Source organism: Heterocephalus glaber, unplaced genomic scaffold (genome assembly GCF_053883595.1).
Source record: "Heterocephalus glaber isolate CG9 unplaced genomic scaffold, H.glaber_assembly_v1.0 deba00001788, whole genome shotgun sequence".
Taxonomy (NCBI): domain Eukaryota; kingdom Metazoa; phylum Chordata; class Mammalia; order Rodentia; family Bathyergidae; genus Heterocephalus; species Heterocephalus glaber.
Window position 1 is genome coordinate 2860392 of NW_028258471.1, and position 24746 is coordinate 2885137.

At 39.9% G+C, this 24746-nt stretch overlaps 1 protein-coding gene across 5 annotated transcripts in view; it reads right to left on the reverse strand.

Moving 5' to 3' along the window:
• Positions 1-6426: 6426 nt before the first annotated feature.
• Mccc2 (methylcrotonyl-CoA carboxylase subunit 2) overlaps positions 6427-24746 on the reverse strand; it is a 63792-nt gene continuing 45472 nt past the window's right edge. For 3 of the 5 annotated variants that reach the window (XM_004872851.3, XM_087203176.1, XM_087203177.1), the window contains 6 exons: positions 21912-21988; positions 18557-18623; positions 15620-15776; positions 14439-14553; positions 11725-11810; positions 6427-7881 (listed from right to left, as the gene is read on the reverse strand). In XM_004872851.3, the coding sequence (XP_004872908.1) occupies positions 7764-7881; positions 11725-11810; positions 14439-14553; positions 15620-15776; positions 18557-18623; positions 21912-21988 (620 nt within the window). In that variant the 3' untranslated portion in view covers positions 6427-7763. The remainder of the gene's footprint in view (positions 7882-11724; positions 11811-14438; positions 14554-15619; positions 15777-18556; positions 18624-21911; positions 21989-24746) is intronic. The other 2 variants (XR_015448062.1, XM_021250680.2) reach the window with 2 other exon arrangements.

A 24746-nucleotide genomic window follows, 5' to 3' on the forward strand; every position in this document is an offset into this window, starting at 1 on the left:
AGGCGAGCTGTATGGGCACCAGAGGCACCCCCCACCCCCCCACCCCCCCCGTGGAAATGAGAAGAAACGTAAACAAGCCTCAAAAACAGACTTCCAGATCACCTACAACAACCCCAAAGGGAAACAAGATGGAACAATCTGATTCTCAACCACCTGGATCTGGGAAAAATGAAATCAGAAATAATTACTCAGATAACAGCAAAGATTGTGCTCATACTGCAAGACAAGATTAATAAATCTAGAGAGGACACAGATTAAAAAAATAGAGGATCTGAGGAACATGATGGAATCCCAACATAGGAAACAAATGGAATCCATAAAACAGATGCAAACAGATTTCCAGGAGATTAAAAACTCCATCGAAAGTCTTCACAGCAGAATGAACCAATGTGAGGATAGAATTTCACATATAGAAGATAAGATTGCAATTAGTGACCAAGAAAAGAAAAACTGCTTTAAAATTGTAAGGGAACACGAGAAATCAATCCAGCAGCTGCTAGACCATGCAAAGAAGAATAACATAAGACTGATTGGAGTCAATGAAGAAAGAGGAGAGAGTGCAGATGACACACAAAAAAGCCTGTTTTCAGAAGTGATGGCAGAAAACTTCCCAAGCAGGGGAAAAGAACTTGACATACAGATAAGTGAGGCATATAGGACTCCAGCTAGTCTTAATCAAAAAAAATCTACACATAGACATATAATAGTTAGGATTCCAGAACCCCAACAGAAGAACAAAATTCTACAAGCAGTGAGAGAAAAGAAACAAATCACATACAAAGGAAAGCCCATCAGAATCACAGCAGACTTCTCAATGCAAACCCTCAAGGCAAGAGCTTGGAGTGATGTATTTCAAGCCCTAAAGGAAAACAGCTTCCAACCCAGATTGATGGACCCTGCAAAACTATCTTTCAAAACTGATGGAGAAATAAGACATTTTCATGATAAAGAGCACCTCAGGAACTTCATGAATACCAAACCAGCACTCCAAAAAATTTTAGACAATATCCTAGGAAAAGACAATAAGGATCACAACCCCAGAGCGCCCAGCAGAATGAATCCGTTGGGTGTGACAAATTAAATGCAAAGGGGGGAGAATCCAACAAAAACAAAACATCATGACAAGACTTTTTAAACTTTTAACTTCATCTCCCTAATGAGTGTACAATTCAGTCTTGTTATTGTACTGATTAGTATTTTTCTGATTCTAGAGTTGCATACCTTTCCTTGTGCTGTACTGGCTATTTATCATCTTATGTCTACTTTTTAATTGGGTTATCTATTAATGAGCTGTGTTCTTTATATATTCTGGTCATAGGTTATATGCATTGTAAATATGGTCCGCTTAAGGACTACTTTTCATTTTAATGATGTCATTTAAAGTTCTGAATTTTGATGGGATCTCATTTATCCATTTTTTTCTTTTATACATCATGCTTTTTGTATCCTAGGTAGTTCTTGCCTACCCTAAATTCAAAAACATTTTCCCTTATAATTTCTTCTTAAAGTTTTATACTTTTAGGCTTTCATATTTAGGTTCATAGATCCTTTCAAGTTATTTTTATGTATGGAAATAAAGGGTTGAGGTTAATTTTTTATATACAGATACCAGGTGTTCTAGTGCCATTTGCTGAAAACACTATCTTTTTCTCGGCTCTTGAATTGAGTTTATATTCTATAAAATGTTAATGATAAATAATCTTTCAAAACTCAGTGGACCATATATGTGTGGTTCTATTTATAGGTTTTATTCCAACGATCTATATGTCTTTCCTTACACCAACACTGCCTTGATTACTGTAGCTTTAGAAGAAGTCTTAAAATTAGGTACTAAACGTCTTCCAACACTGTTTTTGTTTTCTTTTTACTTTTCTAGGTCTTTTGTACTCCTACATAACTTGTAAATTTCAATATCCAATTCACTTGTAGCAAGTATATATAGACCTGAATTTTTATATATACCTTGTGTTTTCTAATCCTGCTAAATTCAAATACAAGTTCTAGGGGCTCCTAGAAATTTCTTAGTATTTTCTCTGTAGATGATCATTTCATCTACATATGAAGATTTTGCTTCTACCTTGCCAATCCTATCCTAATTGTGTCATTTTATTGCCAGACTATTTTGATGGGGTCTAGGTTTCAAAGTTTAATGGACAGATAAAGAGCAAGCATATCTGCCCTTGTTCCCCGCCTTAAGGAGAAAGCATTGTATCTTCTCCATTCATATAAGGCGTTCTCACTGGAAGTACGGAGTACATGTCTTTAATCTGTTGAGAAGGTTCTGTTCTACTTCTAGCCTCCTGATAGCTTTTACCATGAACAGCTGTAGAATTTAGTCCAATACTTTTTCTCCAACTAGTGACAGGATCATATGGCTTTTTCCTTTCCTCTGTTTAAATGACGACTTTTGGGGTGGATCTTCCAATGCTGAACCAACACTGCCATCCCTATAACAAAACCACTTTCTACATACTGCCAGATCTGACTTCTAATAGTTTGTTTTGTTAAACAAATTTCTATGTTCATACTTTTTTCTATTATCTTTATCCAGTTTTAGGATTAGCACAATGTTGATTTCCTAAAATGAGGGGAAAAGTGTTCCTTTTTTCTGCTTTGATTTAATTTATCAGTTTAAATGTATATGAGCCTGCTGTTCTCATATGGGTAGGTTTTCAAGCTAGGAATATACTTTAATAGGTGCTATTCAAATTTTATATTTCCTCCAGAGTTAGTTTCATTAATTTGTCTTCCAAGGTACTTCTTAGAAGTTGTCAAATTTATTTCAAAAAACGTCTTTGTAATATGCTTTCTATATCCTTTTAAATTCTGTAAAATCTGTGGTAATGTCTCCTAGATCTTGATATTGTAATTTAAAAAATGTATAATTGATATTGTGTTACAGGAAGAAAAGGTCTAAAGGAGCAGGGGAAGTGGGAGGGGTAGGGGAAAGAAAAAAAGGGAAAAGAAAAAATACGAAAAAAGGAAAAAAAAATGGAAAGTTTTTGCAAATAGGGAAGGGTGGAGGGGGTGAAGGGAAGGCAGGGGAAGGGGAAAAAATAAGAACCAAGATACTCATGTAATGGTACAAGATCCCAATGATGAATGTAACTGTATTTTATACCTAAAATGTACCAATAAACTAAATGGGAAAATAAATAAATAAATAAAAACAAGAGTTTCCCTCAAAAACAAAAACAAACAAAAAACAGGAGTTTTCCCAATATTTGCAAACTTCATATGATAAATGGCAAATGTAAACATTTCAAAAGGGATTGTGAGCAATTCACCATTCATTTAAGACTTCACTGTGGCTTTAAGGCTACCCAGTCACTTAAGTCTACCAGGAAGTCACTTAGTTCTACTTCCTGTCTCTTGGCCACTTTTAAATTTTGTCTAATGGAAGATTTTCAGATTTTTAAAGCTAGACTTCCAGCTAAAAGTAACCTAAAACCTTGCCGAGACATTTTTCAGTGATTAAAAATGTTGCAATAAATCGAATTTCCCTAGTGACAACTTAAGCCCTCAATCCATCCTCACTGGTGATGTGGTACAAAGTCTCAACCCTCGTCTTCTGACCTCTCCATATATTTTGATCATATCCGCTGAGCTCAGAAATCTTACAATCGGGCACAACAGTAAATCATCTCTGCCGTACTTAATTTTGGTGTTCCAATGGTTCCATTCTGAAGTCTTTTTAAAACAGAGATAATAAACTTTATTTTGGCTCACAATTTTCACAGGATTCAGTCCATGGCTCCAAGGCAGAAAGGGCACGGAGGAAAGGTGCTCATGCTATGGCAGCAGGAAGCAAGGGTCACAGACAGGGAGGGCAGAGCCAGGACAAGACACCCTGCCAGGTCACGGCCCCAGCAACCTGCCTCCTGAAACCAGGGTCCCCACAGCACACTCAGCTAGGAACTCATCAGTGGATTAATAGATGTGCGCCCCCACGGTCCAATCACCTTCCAAACCTGTGAGACGTTGGGGGACAGTCTAGGTCCAAACCGTATTACAGAAGCAAAGGGAGCCTGGGGAGATGGAGAAAAGACCGCCTCTAGGCCAGAGGGGTGGATTTTCATCCCTTCCCACCTTCCTGAGGTTCCCACAACTTTGTAGAAGCAAAACCAAGGCTGAACTGATCTTACTTACCCCAGCCACGGTTTTTTCCACGACCATGACCTCATCGCATGAGTCTTTACAACTTGTAGGTCACGCAAACACAACTTTCAACAATTAAAGGTTTAACACTGGTTTATACAAAACAATTTTATTCTCCAAGAAGTTAGTTTTTCAGTATCTGATAGCACCACGGTCATCATTATATCCAGCAATATTTGGACCATAAAAGTACACTTAGCAGGGCCGCGGATTTAGCTCAGTGGTTTTGCCGCCTGCTGTGCAAGCGCCAGGACCCAAGTTCGATCCCCAGTACCCAAAAAAAAAAAAATTTAGCAACATGTCTTAAAAGTCTGTGCACACTTGGACCCAACTATGCCACTTCTAGAAATTTATCCTAAGAAAATAATCACATATATATAAAGAAACTAGAAAAAAACTAGAAAAATGTTCTCTGAAGGATTTCTGTAATACTGTAATGGGACACCAGAAATAATCCAAATGTCCAATAATAGGGACACAGTTAAATGAAATGGCATCCATATAATATCATACATCAAAATTATAACAAGAAATTAAATGTCATTAAAATGTCAATACATTCACAATACACTAAGTGAAAATGTAGATCACAGAGTAAGGTGAACTACGCCATTTTTATAAAGGAAATTCTTAGAAAAAAGAACACAAGAAAACCTTAGGAGCAGTGGTTATTTCTGAGTGGTAAGATTATGCTTTTTTGGTTTGGGTTTTATTCCAGGAATCTGGAATACTGGCTTTACCAGAATTATCAAAAACTGATGGGCACCAAAATGCTTGGTCCGCTGTAAGCCTAAATTCCAGAGAGAGTGACCACACTCCAGTCTGCCAGGACAGGCCCAGGTCAAACCTGTTTCCCAGGGAGACCACCAGAGTCCCTGTCACTCTCACTGTCCCCGCACGGATAAATGACAGGGCTACCTTCGTAACGGGCCCCATCATCTGGAAGGTATGTTTGCCTAAAAATGTACAAGATGCACAGAAATTTCATTTGGCTCCAACCTGATTCCAGATCCAAGGGAATCTGAGGCACATTAAGTAAAAACAAACAAATTATGTTTTGCAGAAAGGCTTCTGTCAAAACAATACAAATCCATGTCATTAGGTATCACTTCATTTGTAACTTTTTAGAGAAATGTTGTCACTAAGCTATTATCTAGTTCATCTTATTTATAATGAATTTAAATTTGGAAACATCTCTTGAAAACTGAAGAAAATCTGTCTTTAAGTACTGTGAGCGGCAAATTTAGAGGCTATTTCTTAAAAATCTATGGAATTATGGAACTATCTCCAATAGTCAAAATGCAAAAACCAAAATACCTATTTTGATTTTTAAAATTATGTTTTTATTAGATAAATTATTTTTTTAAAGTCTAGTTCAAATGTGGTTTTAGTGGTGGCTATAACTCTTAAAAGGCAAAAACAGGCCAGGGATTTAGCTCAGTGGTTCTGGCACCTGCCTCACAAGCGCAAGGTCCCAAGTTCTATCCCCGGTACCAAAAGAAACAAAAACAACAACAACAACAAAAAGGCAAAAATATTCCTAAAATATCCAGGACTATGAGTTGCTAATGGCTTCTAGCAAAGGAGTATCACCTTGTCTTGATAAAGAAAATAATTTTGTTTTCTGACATTGATGCAAATTTTAACTGAAAAATTAATGATTTAAAAATAATGTGGTTTTTCCATCTTGGAGCCTGTGAAGGCCCCTTGGGAGGAAGACTCCAAAAAAGGCGGAAAGTCTGGCAGACTGCAGCACAAGGTTATTGATGCTGGCCTGGAGCTGGACTCTCAACACCGGAGGGCACATGCAACCCTTAAAATGCAAGGTGTCTATGCCTGAGATGGGACAGGTGTCTATTTGGTCAAGCAATGTGCTTCTGTGTACAAAGCAAAGAATGACACAGTGATTCCTGACAGCAAACTGGACAAAGCCAGAGTCATCTGGGGAGAGGTGATACATACCAGTAGGAGCAGCGAGGGGGGGTCATGGAAAATTCCAAAGCCACCTTCCTACAAAGACTTGGGACACAGAAACTTTTTGATGCAGGCTCACTCAAGGATTTAAACGAAAAGGATTCACTCAAGGATTTAAACTAATGAAAAGGAGATACATAAAAGTGGACCTGTGCCTTTGTAAAAAATTAAAAAATGAATGTGTTCCTTCTGACAATACTAGCTACCTCAGAATTATGATCTTGTCTGCCCCTCCCCCACAGAAAAATGAAGTAACTGATACAAAAATGCAACCTAAATTGAGTATCACATAAATGTTTGGAATGCTAATTTTATTAGCAAAACATCTGATGTCACATGAAGTCATATAATCAATCACCTAATTTTAAAACTTTGTGGTTTAAGGACAGCAATTACAATTCACAATTTTTTTCATTCATTCATTCACTCAACAAATATTGCACATCTACAAGTGACAGGCATTGGAGACACAAGGTAAAGTTCTAGAGATGGATGGTGGTGATAGCTGCACAATATGAAGGTATTTAATATATTGAGCTTAAAAATGGTCAAATGGAGTACTCTTCAGGAATAAAGAAGGATAAATTTGAGTCATCTGTAGGGAAATGGATTCACCTTGAGACCATAATGCTAAGTGAAATAAATCAGACATAGAAGCGTAAATATTGCATGCCTTCTCTTACATAACAAACCCAAAGTATAAATAAATGTAAACAGCAAAATAAAAGACAGATAGGAAACTGAAAGAAAGACTGTGCGGAGATGGGAAGGGATCTAGGAATGAGAGAAGACGTGGAGGAGGAGTGGGAAGGGGGAAGTAAAAATGATATGTGAGATACAAATGCATGGTGAACACATATACCAATAAAAAGGAAAAGATAAAAATAAATAGTTGAGATAAATTTTATATTATATGCATCTTACCACAATTTTTAAAAATAGGTATTTGTGTGTTATTTGTATCTTTTAGAATAAGAATCTTCTCATGTTTACCAATGAAAATCGAGAGAGTGCCAATCAGAGGGCCACTGAACTCCCTCTGCGAAGGTGAGGGACAGCCCAACTGGTTTCCACAGCATGGAGATCAATGGGGACCCTGAGGACAATTGCTAGCGGTGGACAACTGCTGGTGGTGGGGGCAAGAGGAAGGAGAGAATGGGTAGAAAAGAGGCCAGGCTGCAGACAAGGAGAAGTTTGACTACTATGGGAAGGAGATGGGAGAACGGCTGAAGGTAAAAGTAATAGATGATTTTTAAAAACAAGTGTCAAAATATCATGAAGCCAAACGATCACTTCAGTGGAAACACAACTTCGTATTAATGATCTCAATAATAACAGGAATTACAGATTATAGGATTCTTCGTACTTCCTGTGGGATAAAAAATGATAATGGTAAATTACTTTCTTCATTTCGTAGTCAGTAAAACTAAGCCCTAAAGAAATTTCTCTAAGAAAATTTAAAAGGAATTGATGCTTGTCAAATAAACATACTCAATGATTTTTTTAAGGTAGCAAAGTACAATGCACTGCGTTTAGAAAAAAAATTATTCTAATAGCCACGTTTTTTAAAAAAGCTAAAACTTTAAGGCTATTGCTACACGTGTTAGTTTTTGGCACATATCCGATTCCAGTTACATCCTCAAGATGCCAAAGTCAGTCTTCTGGATTGGTGCATTGAGGGCCACGCTAATACTGAGACCCAGGACCAGTCTGGTGTCAGCCGGATCAATGATGCCGTCATCCCACAGCCTGCCAAAGAACGAAAGCAGGTTATTAGGAACTTAACCACCAAACCACCACTGAGACATGCCAGGCCCAGAAACACCAAGGAGAGCCTTGGTCAGGTACGATATGGATCACCGATGAGCACCTGGTCCCAGAATCTCACAACAGAAACGGTGTTCAAGAGTAGAAAGGAAAATTAAGCTATACTAAGGTATCATTTTTTATCCACTAGATTTTCAAAGATCTAAAAATGTGGTCCACTATTGTCATGAGTGGAGCTAAAAGAGACATTTTTGCTTTGATTTGGTTTTTTGTGTTTTTGAGACAGGATCTCACTATGTAGTTCAGTCAGACCTTGAATCCGTATGTAGCCCAGGCTCACCTGGGCCCTAGGACTCATGCCCATCCTCCTGCCTCAGCCTCCTGAGTGCTGGGATTATAGGTGTGAGCCACCACGCCCTGCTTGAAAGAGGCATTTTTATACAATGGTAGGAATGCATAACCCCTGTGGGATGTAATCTGACAATAGCTATGAAATTATTAATATATACATTTTAACTCAGGCCATTTCATGAATTCATACTAAAAATAATACTCTCTCAAGGACAAGCTGAGCTACATAGTGAGACCCTGTCTCAAAAGACCTAAGTAAATAAATAAATACAAATAACACTCTCAAGCATATGAAAACAATAATTCTTGCATTATCATTATGTGTGATCAACTTTGTGATAGCAAAATGTCAGAAATAATGTTAGCTAACAATGTAGTAGTTAAATCATTTCTGGCACATCTATTCTATGGAAAACTCTGCACACATTAAGAAAAAGCCCATGTAAGGTCTTTGAGGACTGGTCAAAAATTACTTCCAATATAATTTACTAAGGCAAAAGAAGAAAAGGGGTGGGGGGATAACATGACTTTTCCCCAACCACAGAATGTCATACTGACTTTAAGGCTGAAATCTGAAAATAATCCCTGGTTTAAAAATATTTCTACATATTCTACAAAAAACTTTCTTGTCTTTTTGTCCAGACAAACGTACAAATCATGGGGCCAGGGATTTAGCTCAGTGGTTCCAGGGCCTGCCACGCAAGCGCAAGGTCCCAAGTTCGACCCCCAGTACCAAAAGAAACAAAAAACAAAAATAAACGTACGGGGCTGGGGATTTAGCTCAGTGGTTTCACCGCCTGCCGCACAAGCGGAAGGACCCAAGTTTGATCCCCAGTACCAAAAAAAAAAAAAAAAAGTACAAATCAAGCTGTTATGCTTCTGTCATTAATACGGAAAGAGCCACATAAGCCCAGGTAATAATCTCAAGCCAATGTCTTCACTCCCCTAAATTCCCCAAAACTTTAAAAAAACTATAAAAGTTACTCAGTGTAACTAGTATTAGTATTTTATTAATAAAATAAATACTTCCAAATGTAGGGTTTTTGGGGGGGTTTTTTGGTACATTCCCAGCCCTTTTGTTACTGTACTTTGAGATATGGTCCCATTAAGTTGTTCTTGAACTAAGTTGTTCTTGAACTTGCAATCCTCCTGCCTCAGCCTCCCAGATAGCTGAGATTATTAGGTGTGCATCACCACACCAGACTCAGGCAAAATGTAAGTAGAGATTTTAGTTTGCTTTTCATTGACAACTTCAAATTTATAAAGAAAAATCAATGAGAAATATTACTTTTTAAAGGTTACAGTTTTAAAGTTACACCTTTAAAGGTGGTAGTTTTGCTTTCTTTAAACAAACTGCTTTCCGTATCTGCACATCAATTATTAAACCATTCTTCCATGGACAGACAGGAATCAAATCTTTTCTTATAAAACATTCATCACAGAGATCCTAAAGTATCAGTGGCCAATAAAAAGAAAGTGTGTAATTTGTACACAGGTGAACTGACTGCTTCCCCTTCTGAGGTCTGCAGCAGCGTAATCCTCCAAGCGTGATAATGGAAGGGCTCATTAATGATGTCCTTTAAAGACTGCTCCAGGTAAAGGGCTCTAATCAAATGCCCAATAAAGTGGAACTATAAAAACAATTAGCAGAAGCAAACTGGCAAGTTACATATGAAACATGTAGGATTAAGAAAAACACTGGAGAGGGGCCAAGGATTTAGCTCAGTGGTTCTGCCACCTGCCTCGCAAGCGCAAGGTCCCCAGTTCGATCCCTGGTATCAAAAAAAAGAGAAAAACACTGGAGGGGCTGGGCTTGGGGCTTGGAGGTATGGCGGCACTTGCCTAGCATGTGTGAGAGCCCAGGATCCATCCCCAGCACCACAGGGCCAAAACACTGGCAGTTCAGGTAGCGGGCAATGACCCAGCTCTGTGAAAGCACATGCAAGCCAGGGTATATTGTTACTCTAAGACTTACTAAACCAAGGAAGGTTCCCTGAGCCAGTCTGAAAATCCTTCCATGTTTGAGAAAAAATTGCTATCTCCCTGCACCATTTCAACAGAAGGGTTCAGCACCTACAGATTAGCAGAGAAAGCTTTCTGTCTTTGAATATTTATTTCAGAAGCTAAGTCTATATGGGTCATTTGCTCTACTGCCTTACATGGCGTCCATTAAAAGTAATAGCAATATTTGTATGAAAATAAAGGATGCAACCTTGCTCTCAACACCTCACTTTACTGTAGCTGGGCTGAAAAACAAGCTAATGGCTCACACAAGACTGTCCGTTTTTCAAAGTTTAATATTTCAACAGGCTTTGTGCAATTCAGTCAAAATCCTACGTGAAAAAAACTTGTCAGTGAGCTTACAATGTATATTTTACCTTAAATTCTCACACAGCTTTATATTGCCTCCTTGCCTCTAATGGCTAAAACAGAAGTCTGTTTGCATGATGGCAAAATGAAAATCAAAGACTATCAAATATTCTGTTCTTAATTAAATGAACTGATGACCCAACACAACAAAATACATCTGTAAATCTGTTTGTAAAAAAAAAGAATGCATTAGAGAGGGGACAGACAGACATGTAAAAAATCCCCAGTATTATTATTTGAACTCAAACTCATTATGACCTGGGAAATGAGTATGTTTAGTCTTCATACCTCAGTGCTAAGAGTGGTGCTGGCCACAAATGATGTGTTCAAATGATTTAAATGGATTCTAACTTTTGATTTTCTTTTCTCCCTTCTCTCCAACTTGCCTTCACCAGTAAATGGTATTAATCACACCATAACCTAATTTTAAGACACAAACTGCCATTTTTTTTTTCCATCTGCCCAAAGATGAAAGAGATGTGAAGTTTAGATTAGTCCTCAGGATGCAGAACATTGAAGCTGAAAACACACGCCAGCAGGTCTCCAGCTGGGGGAGGCACAGAAAATTTATTACCTCATTAAGTGGCATAAAAAACAAATAATAACAGCTTCGATGGTGTGAGCTAATTACTTGGTGCTGACATGTGGGCCCCGGCTATGACTGGTCACCTCCTGAGTGTACAAAGCACACTTGTTAACATGCACCAATTCTCGTTCAACAAATCTCATGCCTAACATGGAGTAAAAACAAAGTAATGAGAGGCGTCCACGTTTTTAAGTAAAAATTAGAATTCATTTCCTGAAAATGACACAACCAAGACTCTAACTGTCATTCCCAGATTCTAGTATGGTCCACCTCTGGCTACAAGGCCCCTCCCATCCCTGGAAACCCCAACTGACGGTGGAATGAGGGGTGCAGAATCAGACCGATGCTGATGGATCGACAGCACAGGAAAGCTGGGGAAGAGGGGCAGCAGTTTAAAGATACAAAACCAAGTGTACCCAGATATTATCTCTGATCCCTATGTAGGCCGACCATCCCGAGTACTCAGTCCTGGCTGCCAAGGGGTGGCCATCTCAGGGTCAGGGGTCCCCAGCTTATACCTTGCACTAGAATAGTAAGGGTTTCCTTCCTCTTCAAACCTCTTAATGATGGGCTCTTTCAAGGCTGCTTCATCAGCACTGGAGAACTGAAAGAAAAGGGGCCATGAGTAGGTCAGCTTCATCGGAACAACAGAGACTGCTCAGACAACCTCAAAAAAGAGAACAAATTTCATGTATAATAATGTGAAAACTATTGCTGCAGTGATATATAGATATTAAGTGATGCTTCAACATACTTGATCTCACCAGACACATAAATATCAAATTAGTGCACCACTGTATCTCCCCTATCAGAAGCAACATCCTGTGGCCATGAAGGAAAAATTGGAAACAAAGCTTTTGTAAATAAGGAGGGGAAGAAGAGTTGAAAGGAGGGGGTGGGAATGGGAAAAAAAAAGCAAAATATATCATGTACAGGTACATATTCCCTATGATGAGTTATTGTTATGAATATCTAAAATGTACCAATAAATGTTTTGCTTAAAAAATAATACAGATATAGATATAGATATATAAGGTCAAAACCAATGGTACCACACACCACTGTATTCCAGCAATAGTGGGTGAGAGTTATACAACATAACAAAAGAGCTATATCACTAAGCAGCCTCTGGTTGGGAAGGTGAAGTATAAGATGTTCATTCAAAAACAGCCAAAATTTGGGGCTGGGGATTTAGCTCAGTGGTTCCGCTGCCTGCCTTGTCACAAGCTCAAGGTCCCGAGTTCGATCCCTAGTAACAACAACAAAAAAAAACAGCCAAAATTTGAAAAATTTTAAAGCTTAGAGGGATAAAATGTCAACCACACCCTGAATAACTAATTCACCTTGAATAAATAACCAGCTTTCATTTCCCAGATAATGAAGAGATATTTTTCTTTTATTAAAATGTTAATAGTTAAACCTGGTGTGATGGTCCACACCTGTAATCCCAGCACTTCACAGGAGGCTTAGCCAGGAGGATTGCCACAAATTCAAGGCCAGCCTGAAATATACAGTGAATTCAAGACCAGGCTGAACTACATAGCGAGATCCTGACTCAAAACAAAACAAGGAAGTAGTAAAAAAATTTAAAAAGTTAATGACTTTCCTATGAGTATTACGAGGATGGAGTGATAATTCAAACATAAAAATCTTCAGAACTAGGGCTGGAGATTTAGCTCAGTGGTGCCATTGCCTGCCTGGAAAGCACAAGCTCCCAAGTTCGATCCCTGGTACCGCCCCCCCAAAAAATCTTCAGAACTTATTTTGAAACCTGGAAAACTATTTTCAACTTATAAAAACATTTTACACCAGAAACAAATGACTCATTTCAAATAAATCCTACCTTATTTTATGTAAACAGTTTAGCATTTTAATATCACTTTATAGATCAAGAATTTGTATGGAGCACCAGTAACATACTGCAGTTTCCCTTCAAAAATAAAAAGATGCATTTGAATACCTGTATGTCAATCAATCAAAGAACAACTATTTAATATCATGCTAGAGTTCAAGATATGTCTTCAAACTATCAGGGAGAATTTCATACCCTACCTTCCCCACCTCCACTACCAACCCCCCCAACTCCAACACACACACACACACACAAAAGCTTTGATAGTAGTTGTTGTTAAAGTGATTCTAAAACTTGATTTAAGTCTGCAGAGTTCCTGCTGTTTGGCAAAGACAATCAAGAATGTGAGACTCAGATAGAGATTGATTTAACCCAACTCCACAAGCCAAGTGGTAGACCAGATGACCACAAGGATGCTGCCTGAAAAGGCTGTACCTCTTCCATGTTATGCTTGCCTAGCGGAGCAACTTCAGGAACATATGACTATTATTTAAGGCTGGGGGCTTAAACAAAACAGTTTGAAAGTTACAACTAAGGAAAATTTTAAAAGAAAATTATGGCAAAATTTCGGGAGCATCTCCTACAGACACAAAAGTGGCCACCTGCTGATCTGCCTTTCCTCTAGAGTCCACTGCCCTGCCGGAGTTTCTTCATACTTTCCCCAGACACTGATGCTGGGTTCTCAGTAGGTGGTTGAGCCCTCCCACTCAAGACAGCCTTCACCACAATCTAAAAGTAAAATGGAGAAAACTGAATTCTGCTGCTTTCAGTCAGACGGTCAAGGAAATAAACGGATTTTTTTAAATCTCACTAACTGCAGGCCAGGGATTTAGCTCAGTAGTTCCACTGCCAGCCTCACAAGCACAAGGTTCCGAGTACGATCCCCGGTACCAAAAAAAAAAAATCTATCTGCAAATGACTAAGAAACAAATCTTCATGCCTTAGGCACTCACACTGGGTTTCTGAAAAATTTGTAAACAACCATAAAAAATGCCTCAAATGAAATGGCTTTAAAAAAAGAAAGACAGAAGGGCTGTCTTTCTTCTAGCTCAGTGGCAGAGCTTTTGCCTAGCATGGGTGAGGCCCTGGACTCAATTCCTAGCATCACAAAAAACTACATAAGTAAATTAACAAGAAAACAGACAAACTAGATGTACATGCCTAAATCACTATACCAGCTCCCAGGTCAGCATCTCCTACCAGGAAGGGTGAACCCTTTAGAGCTTTCAATGATAACAAACAACCAGCTGCAGCACGTGTGCCACAGTCTCGCCACCGTGACCCCCTGTGGACACAGTAGGATTCCAGATGTTCTGCTCCAGGACTCCTCAGTGTTCCTTGGTAAAAGTCAAACCCAGGAGGAGGAGAAATGTCATTTACCTGTTTTCCCTCCCGTGCTCTTTGGTCCTTGGCTACAGTGGCTAACACATTGGCTGCCTGCTCTCCTCCCATCACTGAGATACGAGCATTTGGCCACATGTAGAGAAATCTTGGGCTGGGAGGAAAAAAGTACAATCAAGTTCATTCAATACACAGTACAGAGATTTTTCAGAAGCTATGTTTTCCTTTTAAATTAGTAGTTTTGGGCCGGGGATTTAGCTCAGTGGTTTCACCACCTGCTGCACAAGCGCAAGGACCCGAGCTCAATCCCTTGTACCAAAAAAACCCAATAAATTAGTAGTTTTTACTTCCTACTGTACATTATATCATCTGAAGAATTTTTCTAAAAATCCATGCCCAAGCCAGGTATGGTGATGCCCATCTGTGATCCCAGCACTTGGGAGGCTGAGGCAGGAGGATCACAAGTTTGAGCCCAGCCTGGGCAATTTAGCAAGACATTGTCTCAAAATAAAAAATAAAAAATGGGCTGCAGTGCAAATGCCTTGGGTTCATTTTCCATAGTGGGAAAAATAAAGGTGCCTGGAACTCACTACAGACCAATTTCCATTGCCTGTATATGAAACAGGATTTCCAAGCTCTGCAGGTAGTTCATTCTGGGTCTAAAAGTGTCCATAACATCCTCTTGCTATCTGTAGCCTTGTCTTGTTTTCTCTCCTGATATTGGCTTATATGTACCTTCTTTTTTATGACTGGTACCACAAAGGGGTTATCAAGTATATTAATCTTTTAAAACAATGTTGGGCTTTCCTTATTCTTCTATCTTATGTTTGCTGTTTAATAAATCCTTTCTATCTATTGTTCTTGGGTTTAATCTGCTTTTCTTCCTGAACTGGATGTGTGGCTCAATGATTTTCAGGCTTATTTCCTTTCCAGTACAGTATATACCCTTAATGGTATAGACCTTTCTCAAACCAAGATCTTAGTTGTATCACATACGTCTTACTCTGTACTATTTTTATTATTGGCTACTTCCAGTATTTCCTGGGTCCCATTTTAGATTTTTCCAAACAGTATCTTTAGCATTAGATTTAATTTTATGCCCAGAAGATACAAATTATCAAGATTTGTGAATGCCATTCTATATCTCACACTTGACACAACTGTCCATTTGTAATTATACTTGAAGCATGTTTCTTTCAGAGAAAATCATAACCACCTACCTATAAGCTCTCCCACACATCCCGTAGTTTCCAGCCCCATAGGACCCCCCGATAATGATGGTTATCTTAGGTACTTTGGCACAGGCTACAGCAGTCACCATCTTGGCACCATCTTTAGCAATTCCTTCAGCCTCATAGTCTCTACCAACCATGAATCCTAGGAGAGAGAACAAAAATGGAACTTCAGGGTGAATGAGATTAATGAGCAGAACTCAGCTCCACCAAAGCACTGAAACAACATCTTGTCTTCTCTCGAGACTAAAAAAAAAAAAAAAATATGTGAAATATACCCAAAAAAGTTTACTTTAGAAAGTAAAATAAAATTTTCTCTCATCACTTTTTAAACTTCCTTAAAACAGTTCACCAAGATGCACAAGGAGATGTCAGACTACAAAAGGAAGCAGTCTATCTTCACGCAATCATCTCAAAGCAATGGCTTGATGGTGACAGACTGTGACAGAGACAGTAAGGAAAAAGTACTATGGCAAGCCCAACTGTGAAGGCTTTGGTATCCACTGACCTGATTCAAAAATACCAGTTCTTGGGCTGGGGATTTAGCTCAGTGGTTTCGCCACTTGCTGCGCAAGCGCAAGGACCCAAGTTCAATCCCCAGTACCAAAAAAAAATAAAATAAAATACCAGTTCTTCCAAGGCACTGATTTAAAACTGATGAAGTAAGGATGAATGTTTCATGGAGACACAAAGAGTCCCTGCTACTGACTCAACAGCAAGACTAAAATATTTTTTCCAGCACTGTGATTACAGAATCTTTCTGCTTCTTCCCCTCAGCTCTGCTGAAACCGCTCTTCAGCTGCACTGTGCTATTAGGACTTGGATGGTCCCCTTGTCACTGCAGAGGCACCAAGACACGCTGCACTTGTCTCCCTTCCCATCTGCAGGGCAGGCATTCCTCTCATCTGTGTGCTTTAACTCACTGCCTCAGTTTGTTCTGCGGCTTTCCTGCACCTCGGCAGCACCTCGCCATCTAGTTCAGTTCAGCCAATTCTGATGGTGCCCTATCCTCACTGTCCTGGCACAGAAATGACAGTGTGGCCCAACCTATCCTGCACACTCTCTGCATCCTTCTCAGTTGTCCCTCAGAGCAGCTCAGTATTCCTGCAGCTAGTGCTTCTAAGCTCCTTGAAACATCTGCACCCTAGATACCGTAAATAATAGTTTTATTCAAGTGCTTACCCCACCCCACCTCACCACCCCACTCCTCTCTGCAGATGTTCTGCCTTCAAAGAAAAAGCAGGAAGCCAGCTCAACTGACTTTCTCAACACCTCCTTCTCACCATAAGAACAACTGCACAATCATGCTACTTTTCTTCCTTTATTCTTATCTCTGTGGGACAAAAAACAATTTCACAACTACCACCCCCCCTGAGGCTTTTCTCTCTGGAATGTTCCTATTTCCACAGCTTTAAATACCACCTGCACATTCTGGTGAAGCCCACATTTTCATCCCCAGCTAAGATAACTCTTCTAAGCCCAAGATTTATTCAGGGCCAAATAGATATCTCACAGGTCTTAAATGCAGTCTTGCAAAACTAAACTCAGCCACTGCTCTCTAGCCCCAACACAGCCAAAACAAAAGCAAACAGAAAAGTTAAGTATTTTCCATGTTTAACTTACTGGTCATGAGTGATTATTAAAAATTGGATCCCTGGATTAAATTTCAGAGTTCTTTTAATCTACCCTTGTACATGGGCTGCCACCTGGATATAACCACTCTTTTTTTTTTTAGTACTGGGGATCGAACTCGGGACCTTGCGCTTTTGAGGCAGGTGCCGGAACCACTGAGCTAAATCCCCACCCCTTATTGAGCTAAATCTCCAGCCCATAACCACTCTTAAAATTCCTCTAATTGTGAGACCAAAGCGACTCCATTTTGCTAAAAGCCACTATTCCCCTAGCCTCTATTACTAATGGTTGAAATGTGCTTGCTCTGGGACAAAAGACACACTCTGTAACAAAACAAAGTTCATAAATTAATTGCTCAACCATCTGTTTGCCCAGGAAATAAACGTTCTGGGCCCCCTATTTGTAAAACAATCTGTCAATGTGCTGACCATCAGTACATAATGGTCGTGACCATTAGCCATTGTGTCTACTGACTGCCAGTACTTGACAGTCAGCTACTAACCTTTGTCCCTCTTTTCCCTCGTAAAACCTATACGTAATCACCCCTCAACCCACAATGGGCCTAGCCAATCAGAAGTATACACTTCATGCTTGCTAAATGCCAACCAATCATGTGATTGCTAAGTGGAAAATCCCCAAACCTTGCTGTAACTTTAGTAAAAACCCCACTAATTTGAAATCCGGGGCTCTCAATCTTGACCCGCTGCATCGGTGACAGTTGAGAGCCCCTGCTCGAGCTTGAATAAACGACCCTCGTGTGCTTACATCGGAAATGGCTTCCTGGTGGTCTTTGGGGACTTCGCAATCTGGGCACAACATAATCAAGTATCTTAAACCTGAGCAGACACAAGGGGAACATGTTCTTACACCAGTACTATTCAAAGCCCTGCTCGCTGTCAAGAGCTGACTCCTCCACCTCAGGAAGGCCTGATGGATCCCCACCACTGACTACGGGGCCTCTCAGTCCTCTGAACTTCAGGTAACCATGTATGACTTAGAAGACTGAGGAAAAGAATCTTCTGCTTGCCGACATATCTGACATAGTGCCTCTCTTATGTCACACACAGTGCAAAACCCAGAGAAACAGAGCAGAAAATCACAGAACTCAGGAAAGTGAACTCTAGAGCCAGAAGAGACCTTAAAATTCATTCCATCCACCATGGAAAGGTTATCTTTGGGACATGACATTCACAGAGGTGACACAACTCACATTGATCATTACATCCCTTAGGCTCAAAAAGCATAATTAGCTCAGTCATTCACATCACCAGACTGATTACGATACTTTCTCACCAGTGATGTTCTGAAGGAACAGCAGAGGAATATTCCTTTGGCAGCACAGCTGGATGAAGTGAGTACCCTATAAACAAATAACATACAAATCTTTCTTTTAAAGGGAGGATTAAGTCCATAATCATTATGCATCTCACAAAAACCATACTTTGGGTTGAAGATCAGAAGGGATAACCTTTGTCTGACCATCTACCAACAGTAACAATAACAGTACAGCACTGCCCCACTGTGAGCAGCACGTGTGATTATGGTTTGCACTATATTTATTTTGCCCAAACGCCAGTGTGACCACCAGCACATGGCTGTTGACCACTGCTGTGTCAAAGGTGAAGTTAATTTCTAATGTTCCAAACAGTAAGTGAAATGACAGAAAACTGATGCCAGTGAGAATTGCCAGACTTTACCATAATTCATTCTCTAGTTCTCCACTTGAGAAAAGGTAGAATAAAACCATTCTAGGGTATCAAGGATGACATTTACATTTTGATGATGATTTGAAATTTCTTCATGCGTCAAGATTATAGTAAAATATATATTTCTTACCTATGAGCACATGCCCCAGTAAATATGATTTTTAGATTAGGTGAGTGCTAGAGACTTGAGTTTACAAAAGTATTTAGTCTTGAGTTTAGAAAAGTATTTACTGATCGAAAAATGTAACTATTCTTTTCCTATCTTCTTCTTCTTTTTTTTTTGGTTATTTTGAGGCAGGGTCTCCCTTTGTAGTTCAGGCTGCCCCTGAAGTCACTATGTAGCCTAGGCTGGCCTTGAACTCAAAGTGATCCTCCTGCTTCAGCCTCCCAAGTGCTGGGATCACAGGTGTGTGCCACCAGACCCGGCTTCTTTCCATATCTTCTAAAGATCATGGGGACAAAAATACTCTTACAAACCATCTGCTTTACCTAGAAATGCCTTGGCAGCTACAAAATCGCAAAGTCATTATTCAACTTCAATGTGACTATGTTTACAGGAATGAGGAAATCCCATAGAGATTTGGGGTTTATATCAACAAATGAAATGTCAGACTCAGGCCAAACATAAATCCTCCTGGGTTTATTTCCACTAAGCCTATCGATAAAATCAAGGAGTTTGTCTGGCCTCAGCCAGACATTTCCTCTATTGAAATATGAATACTACATATTCATTAAAAGTTATTATTTCAGGGCCGGGGATTTAGATCAGTGGTTTTGCCACCTACTGCGCAAGCACAAGGACCCGAGTTCAATCCCCAGTACCAAAAAAAAAAAAAGTTATTATTTCAGACCCAGGCATGGTGGCACATGCTTGTAATCCCAGCACTGGGGAGGCTGAGGCAGAGGATCACCACAAGTTCTGTGAGACCTGAGTAACTCCATTTTAAAATTTTGGCCCCATTTTAGAGTAAAGGTGGCCTGGACATAAATTCTAGTTCCAAGAAAAACCACAAGATGCACTTTGGCCACCTGCCTGTGATAATGTCCAGCAGTCCCCTAGCAACTAGCCTAGCAACAGCTAATCGGTAGCTGCCTCAACGTCCCAGATGCTCTTCTTGATGACCTGCAACAGCTAATCAGTAGTTACCCCAATACCCCAGTATCCCAGATGTTCTTTTCAATGACTTGAGCAGCCGTTTGCAGTTCAGCGCGCAAGGCCCAGCCAATTAGGTTTAAACTTTTAAAACTTGCTAAATGCTAGCCAATTGTGCGATTTGCATGTGATTTGAAACCCTGCGCCTTTTCGAAACCCCGCACCTTGCTGTAACCTCTATAAAAACCCCTGGTGTTTTAGAGTCAGGGCTCTCAATCTTGACCCACTGCGTTGGTGACAGTTGAGAGTCCCTGCTCGAGCTTGAATAAACGACCCTCGTGTGTTTGCATCGGAATCGGTTCCTTGGTGGTCTTTGGGGACCTCGCGATCTGGGCACAACAGTTCAAGGTCAGACTAGGCTACATAGTAAATTCACGGCCAGCCTCAACTGTAGTAATGAAACCCTGTCTCAAAAAAACAACAGGGCCAGGGATTTAGTTCAGTGGTTTCCCTGCCTGCTGCACAAGCGCAAGGACCCAAATTCGATCCCCGGTACCAAAAAATAAAAACAAAAACAAAAAAAGGTAATTATTTCTGAAATATTTAATATTCTGAGAAATCCTCACTATATACTATTAGATGAAAATAAGCAAAGGTTCTCTATATATTGGTACCTCAGTTCATGAACTTAATTCTTTCCACAATTCTGGTCACAAACCAAACTGGATGAGAAATGAATCAAATTCAATGGTTAGGCTCAATATTGACCTTAAGGGGAAATCTGATGCCATTCTCGTCCAATTTGGATTGTGGCCAGAATCATGGAAAGAATTAAGTTTGTGAAGATATGGCAATATCTATTTCTTTAAAACAAAAACTGAAGAACCATAATAAATTGTTACTAAATTCTTTGTAACACGATTATAGGTGATTTTTATTTTTACTTCCTTATTTTCATTTTATAATTGCACTGACAGAATTGATAACAGAATATAGAAACTGGTTTTATTGATAAAATAATTCACCAAAGAGAAATTCTTCCTCAATTAGAGTTTGAAAAAGCTTAACTACCTGTTACCTGTATCAGCAAGGGACACTTTACTTCATGCATTGAAAAGGAAAGACAGGACTAAACATTTGTTTCTTTCTTTTTTTTTCCCTGGTACAGGGGATCGAACACAGAACCTTGCACGTGCAAGGCAGGCATGCACCATTGAGCTAAATCCCTGGCCCTAAACATTTGTTTCTTAAGAGATATTTTATCGAAGAAGTACATGAGCTACATTTACTCAAGGTTAGGTAAATGTGAGACCATGACATATGAAATCAAATATTAATCTGAACAATATTCAGGAACTCCCTCTTTTAAAGCCAGAAAACTAGTAATAAAGATCTACTATCTTCCTATTTCCAAAAAGTAGAGATAACATAAAATGGCTGATGGGATGGAAGGGAACAAACGGCTCACATCCCAAAGCACCTGAACGAGAAGGCTGAACCCCACTAGCTTGGCACATAGCAGAGGAGGAGATCCTTTCAGGACAGGGTTCCCCACCTTCTCAGAACATGTGCATGTCCTCTCCACTAACTGTAACTCAGGTATCTCATAAGAATTTTCCTAAAGCAAGTATATTTAGCTTTTCAGTAGTGCTGCACCTAGTGCATCATATTTCCATAAACCATCACAGAAACTTTCCCACACTGACACATGCGCACACAATGCTCTGGGAAGGCATCTGGTTAAACATGATAAAGGTTCCGTGCAATAAATGTTAATCCATTATTTGACCTTCAAAAATTAATGCTAAATTAACCCTGAAAATTACAAAACATTTTTAACAGTACTTGCCTTTTTTGCAGATTCAGAAAACAGAACTCCATTGTTTCCGATGACACCTACGGGATATCCAAATATTCGAGCAAATCCTCAAAAAAAATTCAAAATGAAAATTTTCAGAGGGCTTTTAATTCACAATAGAGGCATATTTACACATTAATTTCAGATCAAAGTTTGGAATGTAAAGATTTTATCCATAGTATAAAATAGCTCATGTCACAATTTTTTTATTTCTAAGGTAGAGAATCTGATTGATTTTCTTTCTTTCTTTCTTTGCTTCTCAAAAGGGTCATGTTGGGCCAGGGATTTACCTCAGTAGTTCTGCCTCCTGTCTCGAAAGCGCAAGGTCCCGAGTTCAATCCCCAGTACCAAAAAAAGGGGTCATGTTATAGCCAGGCGTAGTGGTACATACCTGTAATCCCAGCACTAGGGAGGCTGAGGCAGGAAGATCACTGTGAGTTCAAGGCCTGTCTGAACTACACAGTGAAACTCTGTCTCAAAAAACAAAAAACAAAAAAAAAGTGGGGGGGTCATGTTACACAGTTATCCATCTGCCACTGGCTGGTTGTTTTGGTCAAATGATTAGTAAGACTGTCATCCACTCATTTATCTGACTTATATCTGAATCTGGCACACACCAGACACCAAGGCATTCGGCCATTTAGAGGTCAAGGTCAGAGCTACTGACCAGCTTGACCAAAAATGCCTGTGTAACAATGGGCCTTTAAGATTAAAAAAAAAAAATTATCTCAGCAAAAATAATTAAAAAAAAAAAAAGCAAGAACAGTTGAGCCTGGAGGTAACAAACCCCATTAAGCCAAGAAGAATGGATCATTCCACTTTCATTCTTTGTACACTTGGATCTTTTTCTTTCTCCTTTCACAAATGTCATTTACGTGTTGTCTCCACCTCCACTACCACCCCAAACACCTGCCCTCCACAGAGAGGCTTGGAAAGAAGGGGAGAGGAAAGGAGAAACAAGGAAGAAGAAGAGAGAAAATGTTATTTTGTGAAACAGGCATTTTGGATTTCAGAGAACATAATTATTTTACAAATCAGAAGAGCTTAACTAGGGAGACCTTCTCCAGAGGACTTCGACACAACCCCACTCCTCCCTAGGAACACGTGTCCCACACTTGGAGCCCAAGCCTCCCCCCACCTGCGAGTGGGCCCAAGACAGCCTCAGGGCCCACCTCCAGCGCCAGCTGCGCCCCAAGCACCACTGGAGTTAAGTGAATGGGAGACAGTGAGCCAACAGGATGAGCTGGGCACTCAGTTTTTAAAGATGTGCTTGCTCTTTACTCCAGCATCATCTTGAGATATGGTTTCTTTAAATCATTGTATTTATGTATTAAGGTGGTAAAACAGAACACTGACTAGATGGCCACCTAGATTTCTCTTTTTCTTTTCTTTATTGGTACATTTTAGGTAACTCGTTTACATTTATCACTGAGTGTTTGTAGCTGTACATGATATATCTTGGTTCTTATTTTTTTTCCCCATTACCTGTGCATCCTTCCCTATTTACATAGATTTCATTTCCTTTTTTGTTTTTTCTTTTCTCATAGTTTTTCCTTTCCCTCTTTTCCTTTCCCTTTCCCCTCCCTTCACTCCTTTGTCTTTGGACCTTTTTTCCTATTTACCTAGATTTCTCTTTGTCCTTCAGGCCTGAAGTCCCAACCAAAAGCCTACAGTGCACATCCACTCAGAGCAGCAATTCCAAACTTCCGGGATCCAGCCCCCAACCCAACCTGACCCATCCTAAGGCCTCCCCTGCAGGCGCTCTCCCTTGCCAACCACTCAGACATCCCAGACATCCGGCCCTGCCCAGGGAGCGCCAGGCACAGACTTCCTGAGGAGGGCACAGGCTGCCACTCCACTAGGGACTCATGGAGGGAAGGTCTTCATCAGCTGCTGGCTCCAAACATGAAAGCACTTGTCCAAGAAACCACGAGGGCCTCCAGAAAGCCAGTCCCGAGGCAGCAGGAAATCCTCTCAAACTAAGGGGCCATGGAGCCGCTGAGAATTCCACCCCATCATCCTTTCTGCCTTCTCTTCCTCCCCCCCCACCCCGCTCCCCCAACCTTATTTGAATTCCAGGACAGGCAAGCAGAGCCGGAAGACACTGGATATGCTCCTCGTATTCGAGGGGACATGGTTGTCACAGTCTTTTAGCAAAGTACCAGGCAAATATATAAAAGTCGATGAGAAGAACAGCCCATCTGTCTTTAGAGAAAGCAGAAAAGCTTTGACTTGTTTTAAACCACTACACAATAAGGGTTACATCCTGCACTGCTTGGTGACAAATCCTGTCTATATATCAACCAAAAAGCTTTTAAACACTTAAAACACCTAAATACAAAAGCATAAATTCCACTCCTGGTGTGAACCTTTCTCTTGCTCACAAATCAAGTTAGAAGAAAGTGTTGAGCTTTATCTGGAGCCTCAGGGTATATTTGTGATTTGGATTTTTGGAGCTACTCTCTTTTTTTCCTATTGTGATATGTTACCTTCAGAATACTGTATTTTCAAGCTTTTTGTAACCAAGTAAAATTCATGGTATTTGTTCTGCCTTTTGCCCAAGAAAATTATATTGAGTCTAGCATCTGTCTTAAACCTTTTTCTTCGAAGGCCTACACACTTAACATCTTAGACAAAAGAAATGACTTTTATAAACATTATTTTGTTTTCCCAGGCATGGCATTCTATCCTGTGTTTCAACCTGCCATTTGCTTGATCAGCTTGAGACCAGTGGGGGTGTGAGCAGGCTCAACTCAACCTGCATCCTTCGGGAAAGCCTAAACAACAATAAAATTTCCCAGGTGTAGTGGAGACTAAAGAACAAAG